General features: G+C 52.6%; 1 protein-coding gene across 1 annotated transcript; it reads right to left on the reverse strand.

Moving 5' to 3' along the window:
* Positions 1-513: 513 nt before the first annotated feature.
* On the reverse strand, positions 514-8,782 carry LOC121158242 (cocaine esterase-like). Its single transcript, XM_040982915.1, has 12 exons — positions 8,761-8,782; positions 8,336-8,389; positions 5,902-6,106; positions 4,470-4,608; positions 4,004-4,137; positions 3,658-3,916; positions 3,151-3,249; positions 2,754-2,894; positions 2,215-2,359; positions 1,641-1,778; positions 1,100-1,172; positions 514-700 (listed from the first exon to the last, which is right to left on the reverse strand). The coding sequence occupies exons 1-12, from the start codon at positions 8,780-8,782 to the stop codon at positions 514-516; spliced, it is 1,596 nt and encodes a 531-aa protein (XP_040838849.1).
* Between the last annotated feature and the right edge of the window lie 3,641 nt (positions 8,783-12,423).

Raw genomic sequence — 12,423 nt, forward strand, 5'->3', positions numbered from 1 at the left:
GGATGAGTATTTCTCAGCTGAAGGAATGGGAGCCTTTATTTGTGACAACATGAAGGGAGTGGAAGGAGGCCACTCATGGCAGCCTGAGGGCACCAGGACACCGTGTCTCCAGGTGCCCAGGTCCCCTATGGGTTGCTTACAGACATGAGCTCGCAGGATGTGCTGGGCGGAATATGAAGGCTTCTGACACCTAGGGTGGACAACAACCCACAAAGCAGTTCCCACTGGATTTCTATGGCCTGGGGTTAGGAAGAGAGGAGAGGATCAGGAAGAGGAAGAAGAGGAGGTGAGAAAGACATGTCCTATGCCAGTTGGAGATGAGGAAAGTGGGCTTCTGCAGGTTGTGACTGCACAGCCTCATGGGAATGGTGTGAGTACAACTGACACAGGGAACCCAGGGCAAGAACACAGAGCCTCAGGCAGCAGGTGCTCCACAAAGGTATGCCAAAGGGAAGGAGGGCAGGTAAGTGACTGCTGTGGATGGGACCAGGACACCCACCTAGACACAGGCAGCTACAGCTCTGTGTGCTTCTGCTCAGCCCCCATCAGCTCCTGCATCTTCTTGGGCAGAGTTTGTGCCCAGAACTGGCGTCTGTGGGCCTTCAGAGCCCGGCCCACTGCAGGCTGTGTGCTCAGCTGTAGGTACTGCTCCTCCTGGTCCAAGACAGGCCAGTGTGGCAGGCCCTCGCCATTGGGGTTCCTACAGATGAGAGGTCAGGGAGGGGTTAACACAGGGACTCTGAGCAGCCTACCTGAGGTCCAGACAGACCACTATGCAGACCAGTAGGGTTGGAAATAAATTTCCAGGTTCGGGAAGCTGTTATGTTGCCTGGTGTCAGATCCACATGGGGACCTCCCAATCCAGGCTGTATTACCCTCTCTCCCATGGGGAGCCTCTGAGGTTAAAACCTGATGTCAAGACCATAAGCTGGATGGGTAGAGTGTCCCTGGTCGCTAGGACCCATGTATGTGCCACTGGGGAAGGGAGCTGAAACTGGGGAGGGAGCTGTCACATGACCCAGAACACCGGGCTGCTGCTGTGGTTCCCACAGGGAAGGGTCCCGTGGTCCCAGGGAGGTGGGAGGTTGGAGCGTCTTACCCCGTGCGAGCAAAGTTGGCCCAGTACTTCATCATCCTCCTGCTCAGCAGCTCCTCCTCCTCAGTGAGAGTCACTGCAGTGAGAAAGGATACAGGGTCAGCTCAAGTAGGAGCAGGCCCACTGCCCCACCTTGGCCACACTTGCCAACCCAATGGAGCTTGACCCTTGGCTGCCAATATGAAATTCACCTGCTACTGACCACAAGGATTTGGCTTTTTCTTTGCTAAATGAAGCCTGACCTCATAGTCACCTGAACTTGGCCTCTTACTGGCCCAGTAGGTTTTCACTCTTATGACCTTGGCATATCACTCAGTAGACAACTCTGTACCCAGGACAGACTCTTTTCATGGTGCCGGGCAGAGGAGGAGGGAGCTGGGTTTCGAGGCACTCACAGTACAGTCCTGGCTCAGCCCTGGGAACTGTGAGACTTGGAGTGCTTAATTCCATCTGAGCCTCAGCCCTTTCATATGTGCAGTGGTCACAGCACCCCCTCAGGACTGCCAACTGGTGCATCCCCATCCTAGGAAGGAGGAAGCCTCACCTTTTTTCCCAAAGAAAATTGATCTGAAGAAAAAAGCCACTTCATCGCCATGGTCGGCCTTGACGTGGGGTGGCCGGAAGTCCTTCATGAAACTGGGTGAATGCTGGAACTCGTAGAAGTAGACAGGGGCATGGGAACCTGGGTAACAGGTGCACAGGGTGATGGATGGAGGCCCTTCCCCTGGGTTTCTCATACTACCCAAGAGGACAGTAGAGCAATGCCCACTTGGTCTGACTCAGGTGGTGCTGGTGGAGTCCCAGGTGAGAAGGTCAGTGGCAAGGGCCTGAGGTTAGGTATTGGTCTTGGACTTTGTAGCTGGAAGGTATTGACACAATGTAGCTAACTCAGCCGTGCTACAATCTTGTCTCTTCCCCTGTCCCCTGATGTCCATCTCCTAAACTAACAGGATGGTGAACTTAAATAAGGACATGGGTACTTGGCTCTGAGGGACCCAGCCATATATGCATAGGAGCCAGCATATGACATACCTCCCCGAACCAAAAGCTGTGCGCTCAGCCCTGGCCAGTAAAAGCAGAACCCCAGTTAGTGTGGCCATAGCCGCAGGTGAACTCACGCTGAAAATGTGCAACGTGGAGCGCTGGCATCACGAAGAGTGAGTCTGCCATCATCTCCTGGTACTGAGCCATGAGGGTCTTGGGGTCCTTGTTGTCCCCCAGGTACTCATCCACCAACTGTTCCCTTATACCAGGAGGCAGCATCTAGCCCGAGGAACAGGAACAGAGTCATCATCAGCTCACTGCCAGGGAGAGAGACAACTGACCCATGTACTGGACAAAGACAGGGAATGGGGCAAAGGAGCAGGTTCGTGGTCACCCCATCCCCAAGCACACAGACTGCCAGTGTGTCTCGGTTCCAGGAGTCCCCAAGGGGCAGGGATCTGTTGGCCGGGAGCCGAAGGGTCTCACCCACTGCTCAGATGTTTGATGTATTAGTGTCTCCATGGCCACTCTGTTAATTTCATCCTCAGTGTGTCTGACACCGAAGAACTGTGGAGCGAGCAGAGGATTTTAGGTTGGGAGTTGTTCTCCTGGGAGCTCTGCCCCCTCAGGCCTGGCCTTGAGACAGACTCCTGTGAACTCAGCCTGGACTCACTTTGAGGAGGATCCAACCGTACTCATCGTTGTTGACACCAATGATGCTGGGGACCGGCTGGAAGTCAGCAGAGGCCAGCAGCTCATAGGGGTGTCTGGGAAAGAAGATGCCATCTACCACACCGGAGATGATCTTGAAGGCCTAGGGACACCCAGGACAGTGGAGAAGATTTATGATCCAGAATTTTCTTTTGCTCTTGAAACTCTCCCTTAACCCAGGATCACTCAGCGGCCTTACAGCTCAACACATGGAGTACCATGTCTGGCTTACAGGACTTGGTCATCTCTATGCATCGAGTACTGGGAGGGGAGGAAGGCATGGACATGAGCTGGTAGCCCAGAGACTCTGAAGGGCACCAGAGTCTATCACCCATTTGTCCCAGTGAATGAGGTCCCACCTTGTTCATTGCCAGGATCTCCTCTTCACTCTTGGCCCGCAAGCAGCCCACCAGGGTCTCAGAGTCCACCTGGCCACAGCCAGACAGGTTGGTCACCACCTGAATAGGAAGCACATGGGCTAGACATCCATGTAAGAGAAGAAGGAGGGTGCCCAAGGCCCAGCTGGAGGCAGGAACAGTCTCATGGGTGTGCAGTTGCAGCCTTGACACTCACTAGTCCTCTCTCCCCGACTTGGAGCATCTCAGCCTCAGGGAGCTGACCTGGTTGTCTGGTTACAGACTAGGTGGACCTCACAGCGCCACTTTTCAGGGCCCACAACTGTATCAGACTCTACTGAGGCACAGGCATGTGGATTTTGACACCTGAGCCCCTCAGCCATCCCTTGGGTGGGCAGTGCCAAGTCGCATGATGGTCCATGTGTTTTGACACAACAGAGAAAGTAGCAGAGGCTCCAGGAGAGAAGATGGGAGTTATAGGTCAAGGCTGCACCAGTGAAGGAAACTCACCGAGGAGATCGTCTCAGATGAGCTGGTGATGATGCCAGGCAGCACAGCCACCCCACTCTCCATGATGGCTCCGTGGAAGAGTCCTTGCGACATGGGCGACAGCACGTGTGAGGACACGCTTACACCACCGGCAGACTCGCCAAATATGGTGACCCGATCAGGGTTGCCTCCAAAGTGGGCAATGTTCTGCTGCACCCAGCGCAGTGCAGCCACTTGGTCCAGGTAGCCCCAGTTGCCGCTGGCGTGCTGGTCTCCAGTGCTGAGAAGTAGGAAGGACAGGGATGGCAGGGCTGTGCCAGGACTGTTCCTCCCTCAGTGCCCGACCCAGGCCCAGGCCCAGGCTTACCTGAAGAATCCCAGGATGCCCAGGCGGTACTGGATGGTGACCACCACTACATCCTCAAAGGCTGCCAGGGTGGAGCCATCATATGCCGAAGCAAAGCCTACAACCAATGCACCTCCATGGATCCATACCATCACCTTGAAAGTCAGGGTAAATACTGTGAGGTTTCCCAGTCCTGAGCCCTGCAACCCCCAGTTCCCTAGGTATATCTCCTGGACAGCTGGGTGCTACAGGTGTTCTGGGTCCATTAGGGCCCATATATTCTGTCTTCTCATAACACAGTCTTCTGGGACCTCATGCCCAGTGCTCAGCTGCCCACCCAGGAGAAGAGGCACTTCCTGGACCCCACAGGGAGGAGCTGCTCACCAGGATCCATGACATGGGAGGATACAGTCACCTTTCCCTTCCCCATCCTCCAGTCAGGGCAAGATGTCCTCCCACCCTCAGCTGCCCCTGACCTCCCACTCACAGGCAGCTTGGAGCCCTCATGGGCATGGCCTGGTGCGTAGATGTTGAGGTAAAGGCAGTCCTCAGACATGGGAATGGACAACATTGTGAAATTCAGTTTTTTAGCAACAACACCCATTATATCGAGGTTCTGTGGACACCTGAAATCACCCAATCAGACATTAGTGCAGGATCCATGCAGTGGCCCAAGCCAGAGCCTGGGTCCCTGATTCTCTCCTTTGCTCTTCCCTGTGATGCTGCTCATTCTTAAGCCTGCCCTCATATCCCTTCTGTCCCAGATACACATCTGAAACTGCTGGGAAGCTGGGATCGCACCAGTTTCCAGGGACCTTCCAGGCAGGTGGAGACTGATATAGCACACCTTACTCTTGGGGTCTCCTGGCAGGTTTTGCCTGCAGGTGCTGACTTCAGTGTGTCCCTCTGCACAGTCAGGCCCTGAGCACAGGTGCCTCCCCAACACACTCTGGGTGTTTGGATGCCCATCCCTTCCTGAGGGAAGACAGTGAGATGGCCAATTTCCTGGGATCCTTGGCACTCATCACTCCTGCCCTGCCTCCAGCTGTGATACACACACACATCTTTTGGCTAATATCCTTTTCCGTGGTTTAGCTCTGTGCTCATGCCTGGTTCCACTGATGCCCATCTAAGTACCTGCAGGATCTATTGATGCAATTAGGGACTCCTACAAGCTTTGGCTAGACCACCTGGGGAACTCACCCAGGACAATGCCCCCTCACCAGGGCAGCACAAGAATGTGGCAGAAGCTAAACTTGGGGAGCTGAGTCTCTCCCTCCATCTTCAGCACCTGGAACTAAAAGCCTCAGAGTCCCAAGTCCTGAGCCAAGAACCTGGCAGGAGCCTGGCAAGCCCACTGAAAGTGTTCTCGCAGGAAGTCCACAGCACACAGATGGTTAGTAGTGATGAATGACTTGAACGTTGGCCCTGAAAATTGATAATGCCCCCTGCCCTTTTAGACCCGACCCCATTTTAAATATTTGCTTCCCTTAGGTCTCGATTTCCTTCAGGTTTGCCCTTTAGGTTCAAATTTTGCTCTTTGTCAATCAACTGTAAACTTGTAATCTTGCTCTCCATCAATCCACTGTAACCTCATGACTCTGTACTCTACAACTCTATCCACCAATTCCTTGCAGCCCATATCTCTTGTTCCCACCCTGACAGCCATCCCAGCCCCTATTCACAATACCCTCCCCTTGGTCATCAAAGCATATTCCCACATGTACTCTTTCTCTGCTCCTGCTTCTTCCCCATGGCCACCTTTCGCATTGGAATAAAAACCTCCTATATGACTCACAAAAGATTCCTGAGAGGTAGGCATTGGCTGTGGATGAAAAGACAGCTGGCTTGACCTAGCACTTGGAGGTTCCCAAACCCACCCTGGACCTGATGCTCCTCAGGCCCCTGGAAGAGCTCACATGGCTGGGTAGGAGGTGCCATCCCTCACTCCACTCCAAGCTTCAGCAGGTTCAGGAGGTGCAAAACGCAGTGGCCCCAGAGGTGGCTTGGCAAAGGGAATGCCCAGGAAGGTGTGGACGCCCACGTTGGTGCCTTTCACATGGACCAGGCTTCCTCGCACCTGCCCAGAGTGTGTTGTCCTGATGGGGCTTGTGGAGTCCTGGCCTGTGGGCAGAGAGATACAATCAGGGAGAGTTGCTCCTGACAATGCTGCTGTGGCTTCCCTCTTACCATCCTCAGCTCAGCCTTGTCCAGAACACGATGCACACCAACACACACACTCACTTTATGAAGTTCCTGTGTGAAATATCCTGATTCCATCCTAATGAGATGATCAGAAAGAGCCCATTTGTAGTGACCAAAAGCCCTTGTGGACTTTCACAGCTGAGGTCAGGAACTATACTCAGTGAGAAGTAAAAGAGAGGGAAAAAATAAGAGAATCTTCCATTCATTAATTCATTAATTCACTCTCCAGAAGGCCACTATACCTTGGGCAGGCCCAGGCTAAAGCCAGGAGCCAGAAATTCCATCTAGGTCTCCCACTTGGGTGGCAGCAGGAGCCAAAGCACTCAGGCCATCTTCTGCTGCTTTCGCAGGTGCTTTAGCAGGCGGCTGAATCAGAAGTGGAGTAGCCAGGACTCAAACTTGAGTTCTTACAGGATGCTGGCACTGCAGGTGGCAACTTAACCCTCTGCATGTCAGTGCTGATTCCTCTGTTTCTTCTTTAAAAAAAGTTTTCCAGGAAAAAACAACTTATAAGCACATCATAATAGTACCAAAAATGTATTTTTGTGTTGTTTTCAGGGATGTGGAACTGCAACACTCCAGGGAACACCTGAACCTTCTTGTAACATTGGGAGACTCTTTGCCCACACCAAGAATCAGCTGTAGTCTTTCTGAACATAGAACCCACATGAAATATTGTTAGAGTCCTAGAGACAGGGCTGTGGCCTATAAGTTAACTGTTTCCAGTAATGCCACCACCCCATATCAGAGCACCCATGGGAGTCCCAGCTCACTGCTAATGCACCTGGGAAGGCAGCAGAGGACAGCCTGAGTGCTTGGGCCCATGTCACTCATGTGGAGTTCCTGGTTCTTGGTTTCCATGTAGCCCATCTCCACCTGCCACGGCCCTTTTTGGAGTGAGCCAGCCCCTGGAAGATCTCTTTCTCCCTCACTTTCATTAAGCTGTCTTTCAAATAATTAAAACCTTAAAGAAATTGATAAGTAACTGATTAATAGAGTCATCTGAAAGGCCAGGTAGCCTTCCCTCCAGAAAGACTGAATCACCTTGTAGAGTGAGGGCAAGGGGAGGTAAAGGTGAAATTTCAGCAGGGGTTGGAGGGGGAGGATGGGCAGAGGGCAGGGTGAGTATGGATCCCTTTTGGCAGATTAGATTGAGAAACTGTTGGGGGGGTAAACGGGTGGGGGAGGAGGCCTTTTGACCCAGAGTATCAAGGATCAAAACACACCCAGGTCTGGTGCCCACATAGGCAGAACTCTGAGATAGACCCAAGGGCACTGGCAGGCACAGGGTACCATCAGCTTTGCCTTCAATTACAAGCCTATGGGGAGCTAGCAGCGTGGTGTTGCAGGCTAAGCTTCTGCATGTGGCACCACCATCCCATATTGCTTCAAGTGCTGGCTGCTCCACTTCCTATCCAGCTCAGTAATAATGTGCTTGGGAAAGCAGTTGTTAGTAGCCCAAGTCCTTGGTCACTGCATCACCTCCCTCTGCCCTCCCCGCAGGAGTCCAGAGGAAGCTCCTGGCTCCGATCCTTAGCTCCTGCCGTTGTGGCCATTTGGGGTATAAACCCCAGGATGGAAGATTTCTCTCCCTGGCTCTCCTCTTTCACTAAATCTGCCTTCCCAATAAGAATACAAACAATTGGAAAAAAAAGAAAAGAAAAGAGAACTTTTGCCCCCAGGAAAGGTGCATGAGCTGGGGGACCCTGTGGACCCTCAGACCAGCTGCAGCCTCATGCTGCCTGTGTTCCCAGGGCCAGTGGCATTGCCTCAGAGACCCCTCAGAGTTGGCTGGGGGTCTCTGGGCAAGAGCAGCCAACTGATAATCAACCCGCAGTGGGAGAAGCCCTAACTGCATGTTCACAGCACCTGCAGGCAGCAGCAACATCAGGCAGAAACACAGGCAGCAGGAAACTACTCAGCCCCTCCTCCACAAGCTGGCCCCTTGAACGCCCTCCTGTTGGTCTCCCTTCTCACTGCATCTGGTCCCTGGAAACCATGATCCCCTTTCAGCCTCCTGGCACACAGGGACACAAGGGGCAGTCCCATCACCACCCACCCTCACATTTGTCCACACCATCCCATGTGCTCTCCAGCTGGAACTGCAAATCAAACCCAGGTCCCTGTGGACACCCGTGGGAGCCTCACCCTGGCTTGGAAGAAGGAGCAGCATGAGTCCGCAGGCCAAGCTGCCAAGCCGGGTGCACAGCCAGTGCCGCCACATGTTCCCAGGCAGGTCCGTGTGTGTGCCACTGTATGCCCCAGAGGCTGCCCTGAGTGCTGTAGGGGAGGAACAAGGCAATTGCCAAGCTGGAATTTGTACTGGGCAGGGACTGGGCGGAGTGAGCATTACTGGGCGGGGTTTGGGGTTCAAGGGGAACCTACCCTGGCAGATATCAGAAGTGGACCCAAAGGCAACAAATGTGAACATAGCCTCCCCATTTCGGTCCCTGTCACTGCTTGCCCCATGACACCCTCCTCTCAATACTGGAGCCACTGAGCTCACAGAGGAGAACAAGTGGGCACTGGCCCATGAGTCCTCCCAAGGATCTTTTGTGGTAGCTGCATCTGCACATGCACCTGCTCAGCCCTCATCAGCTCCTGGATCTTCTGGGAGCAGATACCAGGTCCAGAACTGGCACCTATGGTCAGGGTGGCTTGATCAGGTAGGGACTTCCCACCAGTTGACCCCATACTGGTGGTGCAGTCCCCTCTCTAGGACAAATTTTGACACATGAAGCAGTACAACCAAACACCACAGATTTCCTATTGGGAATTACAGCACTGCATAGCAACCTTGCCAAAAAAGCAAGCTGAAACCTAGAACCAGAATCTGAAGTCACCTCTAGAATAGAGTTACAAATGCACAGAGCACATGAGTATGATTCATTGCTACCACCAGGGCACCATCAGCAGAACCCACATGGTGCTACCAACCCTAGCAAAACCAGAAGGAAGTTCTTGGGTTCTTTAAAATCAGCACAATTAGAAGCAAATGAAAAGAGAGGCAGAGGCAAGAGGTGGCATGCAGAGTAAAAGAGACTCAAAACACAGTAAAATCAACAAGAACCGGCAACAGGTCATCAAGAGTATAGGTCAGGATGTGGAGAAATTGGAGCCTTCACAAAGTGCAAGTGGCAAGGGGATATGGTGCAACTGCTCTGGAAGCCAATTGGGCAGTTTTTCAAGTGATTGCAGCTGGCATTGCCATAGGACCAGTGGCTGCAACCCTAAATATCAACCCCAGAAGAACTGAAAGCACTGCCAAACACAGCCCTACAGTGAAGGAGCAGCTTGGGCAGCCTTCGCCCTGCAACAAAGAGCCTGGGTTTAGCTTCCATATTTGCCACAGGAAGAGTGCACTCCGGACAAGGCAGAAGTTGCCTGGAGACAGTGACTGCTCTGGTGCTGGAGTCACCCACATTAGAGATTCAGTTTCCATCAACTCAGCCCACTGGGCTGACTGCAACCAGGCCAAAGATCGCCTTTGTGGTGGTTGTTGACATGTTTCCCATCATGCACCATAAACAGAGAGTGCCATAGCAAGTGAAACAATGCTTACGCTGTATTAGTGATAGATGAGCTGGAGCTGGATGATCACATAGAGGACATAGGCAGCTTCTACACAGGTGCTGCCCTGGTACCCAGGATGGCAGCATCTGCAGAGTCAGCATGGTGGTGCTGGACTCCCGGAATACCCAGAGACTCCGTGTTCTTTCTGAGATGGGAACCAGCACAACACATGATTTCAATGGGAGCCACTAAGTGTGAGGTTGAGCCTTCTGCCTAGAATGTCCTGTTCACCTGGGAGAGACCAAACAAAGACAAGGAGGGAGGGATCCTGTTGGATAAGCCCAGAAGAAGCAAGAGTGTGGACTGCTGCTGGCACATTAGATTGGGAAAGTGCAGAGGAAGAATCCTTGGGCTTTGGTTATTTTTGTATTTTCTTACAGATCTACTTACTTTTTAAAACGTCAAGTTTTCTGAGAGAGGGAGAGACAGAATTGTCTACTGGTTCCTCTTCAAACAGCCCAACAGCCAAGGCTGGGTCAGTCCTAAGCCAGGGACTTGGAGCTCCATCTGTGTCTCTGCCATGGGTGCCGGGGCCCATGCATTGGGGCCATCTTCTGCTGCTTTCCCAGGTGCATTAGCAGAGAGAGAAGGATTGGAAGTAGATCAAGCACAACTGGAATGTGCACCCTTGTGGGATGCAGTGCTCCAAGTAGTAATTTAACCTGATGCTCTAGCAGGCTGGCTCCAGTCTGAGCCTTCTGAATGAGCAGATAAAAGATGAAGGACACACCCCAGGAGCCTGACATGTGTGGCCTGAGCTTTTGTTAAGAAGGCCATGCATGTAGGCCATCACCTACTCCCTAGGCAGCAGCATGGGGTACAGGTGCTCCTGAGTCTCAGAAGGGACCTAGAATTGGCACCCGAGGCTTCTGTAGTCTGCCCATCACTTACCTCGCAGGGGCCTCCTTGATTAGAGTTGTGGCAAAAACACTCAGGTTCATTACTATCCTTTGACTGGGCATATGCATTGGTGCATCCACAAGCACGGAAAGGAATGGGCCTAAATCCTGTCCCTGCACCTGTCCCATGGCTTATCCCGAGCAGCTCCACTCAAAACCTCCTGCTGAGCTCACAGCTTGTTGTTTCTAGTGCAGACATCACCCTCTCCCACTTCCTCTCAGGTGCCGGCCATTCCACCAACTCGGGCTCTAACTGCAGATCTGACCCGGGTCCCAGTGCCTGCATGCAGGAGCCTCATCCTGGCCAGTGATTAGGAGCAGCAGGAGCCCACAGGGCACGGCACAGAACCGCATACATATTCTGTGTGGCCACATGGTTCTGGGCATGTCTTCATGTGCTCCACTTGTGCCCCAGAGGCTGCCCTGGGCACCCTGGGTACAGATCAAGATGTATCCATGCCAAAATTTGAAGTGGGCAGGAAGTGGGCTGGGCAGTCTTTGGGGCAGGGCAAGGAGATCTCATGGGAGAGCAGGAACCAGCTGAGCTGGTGGAAGTCAATGCAGGCGCAGTACTGGGGCTGCTTCTCTTCTCTCCTGGCTGCCCAGGACCCTCCTCTCAGTCTTGGAGTTATGGCCAACTGCAGTGTCAGGATAGACTGCAAGCAGCAATGAGTTTGTAATTGGATAACTCAGAAGGCGTTCTTTGAAGAGGCATGAGGTTAAAATCCCCACAGATAACTGGCTCTGCACTTCCTGCTGGGTGTCATGGAGGCTCTGAGCTAAGGCTAGGAGGTGTGACTGTCCAGATCCTGGAAACTCCAGATTCCGCACTGGAGCTCCCTGCTTTTCTGGGCCCTTCCCCTGAGTGTTTCTGCTCTCCCCTCCCTACTCCATGGGACCCTTTCCTGCCCTAGTGCTGGTGGTACCCTGGGTTTTCCATGTCCCCACCCTGCTCTGACACCAGTTCTTTTCTCCCCTTGACAAAGAAGCCTGCTGGTCATCCAGGCAGAGGAGTTCAACAGACACAGCTGAGTTGGGAGCCCTGCCCGGAGAGTCCATTCCTTCCCTAGGCAGTCTGTCTAACCCGCTCATACTCAGATGCACGTGTGCTTCATGAGGATCAGAAAGAAGACACCTTGGTGGCTCAGGAGAAGTGCTGCTCCATGGGGAGGGAACGTACAAACCCCAGGAAGCATCACACAGGTCAGCGGGCTAGAAGGAGGACACACATTCATTCAGCCTGTGCATCTAGCAAGGAATAGAGTCCAGCATACAGAAAACTCAACTTATCAAACACATAGGAAGTGGACAGATCGCGGTAGGCCTTTGCTACAGTGGCTAAGATGTGAAGAGAATGACTATGTTCCGTATCCTTTGACTTCCTTGGCCCCCACACTCTGATTCCTACCCCTAGCTTCCTGCTAGGCAAAGGAGATGGTTCAAATGATTGGGTCCCAGACACCCACAGAGGAAACCTGATTGTTTTGTGACTCCCAGTTCTTGCGTCCAGGCCTCAGGAAACACATGGGACATGACTCAGAGGATGAGAGCCCTTGCTTTCTTTATTCATCTTTCTCTCCTTGCCTCTACCTCTCAAGTGGATAGATTTTTTTTAATTGGTCAAAAGATCTGAATAAATATTTCCAATAACACAATATACAGAAGGCTAACAAATACCTTTTATGTGTGTGTATATTTAAAGATTTATTTTATTTGAAAGATAGTGTTACAGAGACAATTGCATGAGTATGTGGCAAGGTTACC

Source organism: Ochotona curzoniae, unplaced genomic scaffold, assembly GCF_017591425.1.
Source record: "Ochotona curzoniae isolate NIBS_2020 unplaced genomic scaffold, NIBS_Ocur_1.0 contig_3734, whole genome shotgun sequence".
Lineage (NCBI taxonomy): Eukaryota > Metazoa > Chordata > Mammalia > Lagomorpha > Ochotonidae > Ochotona > Ochotona curzoniae.

What these genes read in the sequence shown, in the direction of transcription:
- LOC121158242 (XM_040982915.1), bottom strand. Translation starts at nt 8,782, where the DNA reads ATGAGGGCTGAGCAGGTGCATG. An exon ending in GGCATCCTGGGATTCTTCAG is followed by an intron (nt 3,917 to 4,003) that starts GTAAGCCTGGGC and finishes CCTACTTCTCAG; the next exon opens with CACTGGAGACCAGCACGCCA. An exon ending in CATCTGAGACGATCTCCTCG is followed by an intron (nt 3,250 to 3,657) that starts GTGAGTTTCCTT and finishes CTTCCTATTCAG; the next exon opens with GTGGTGACCAACCTGTCTGG.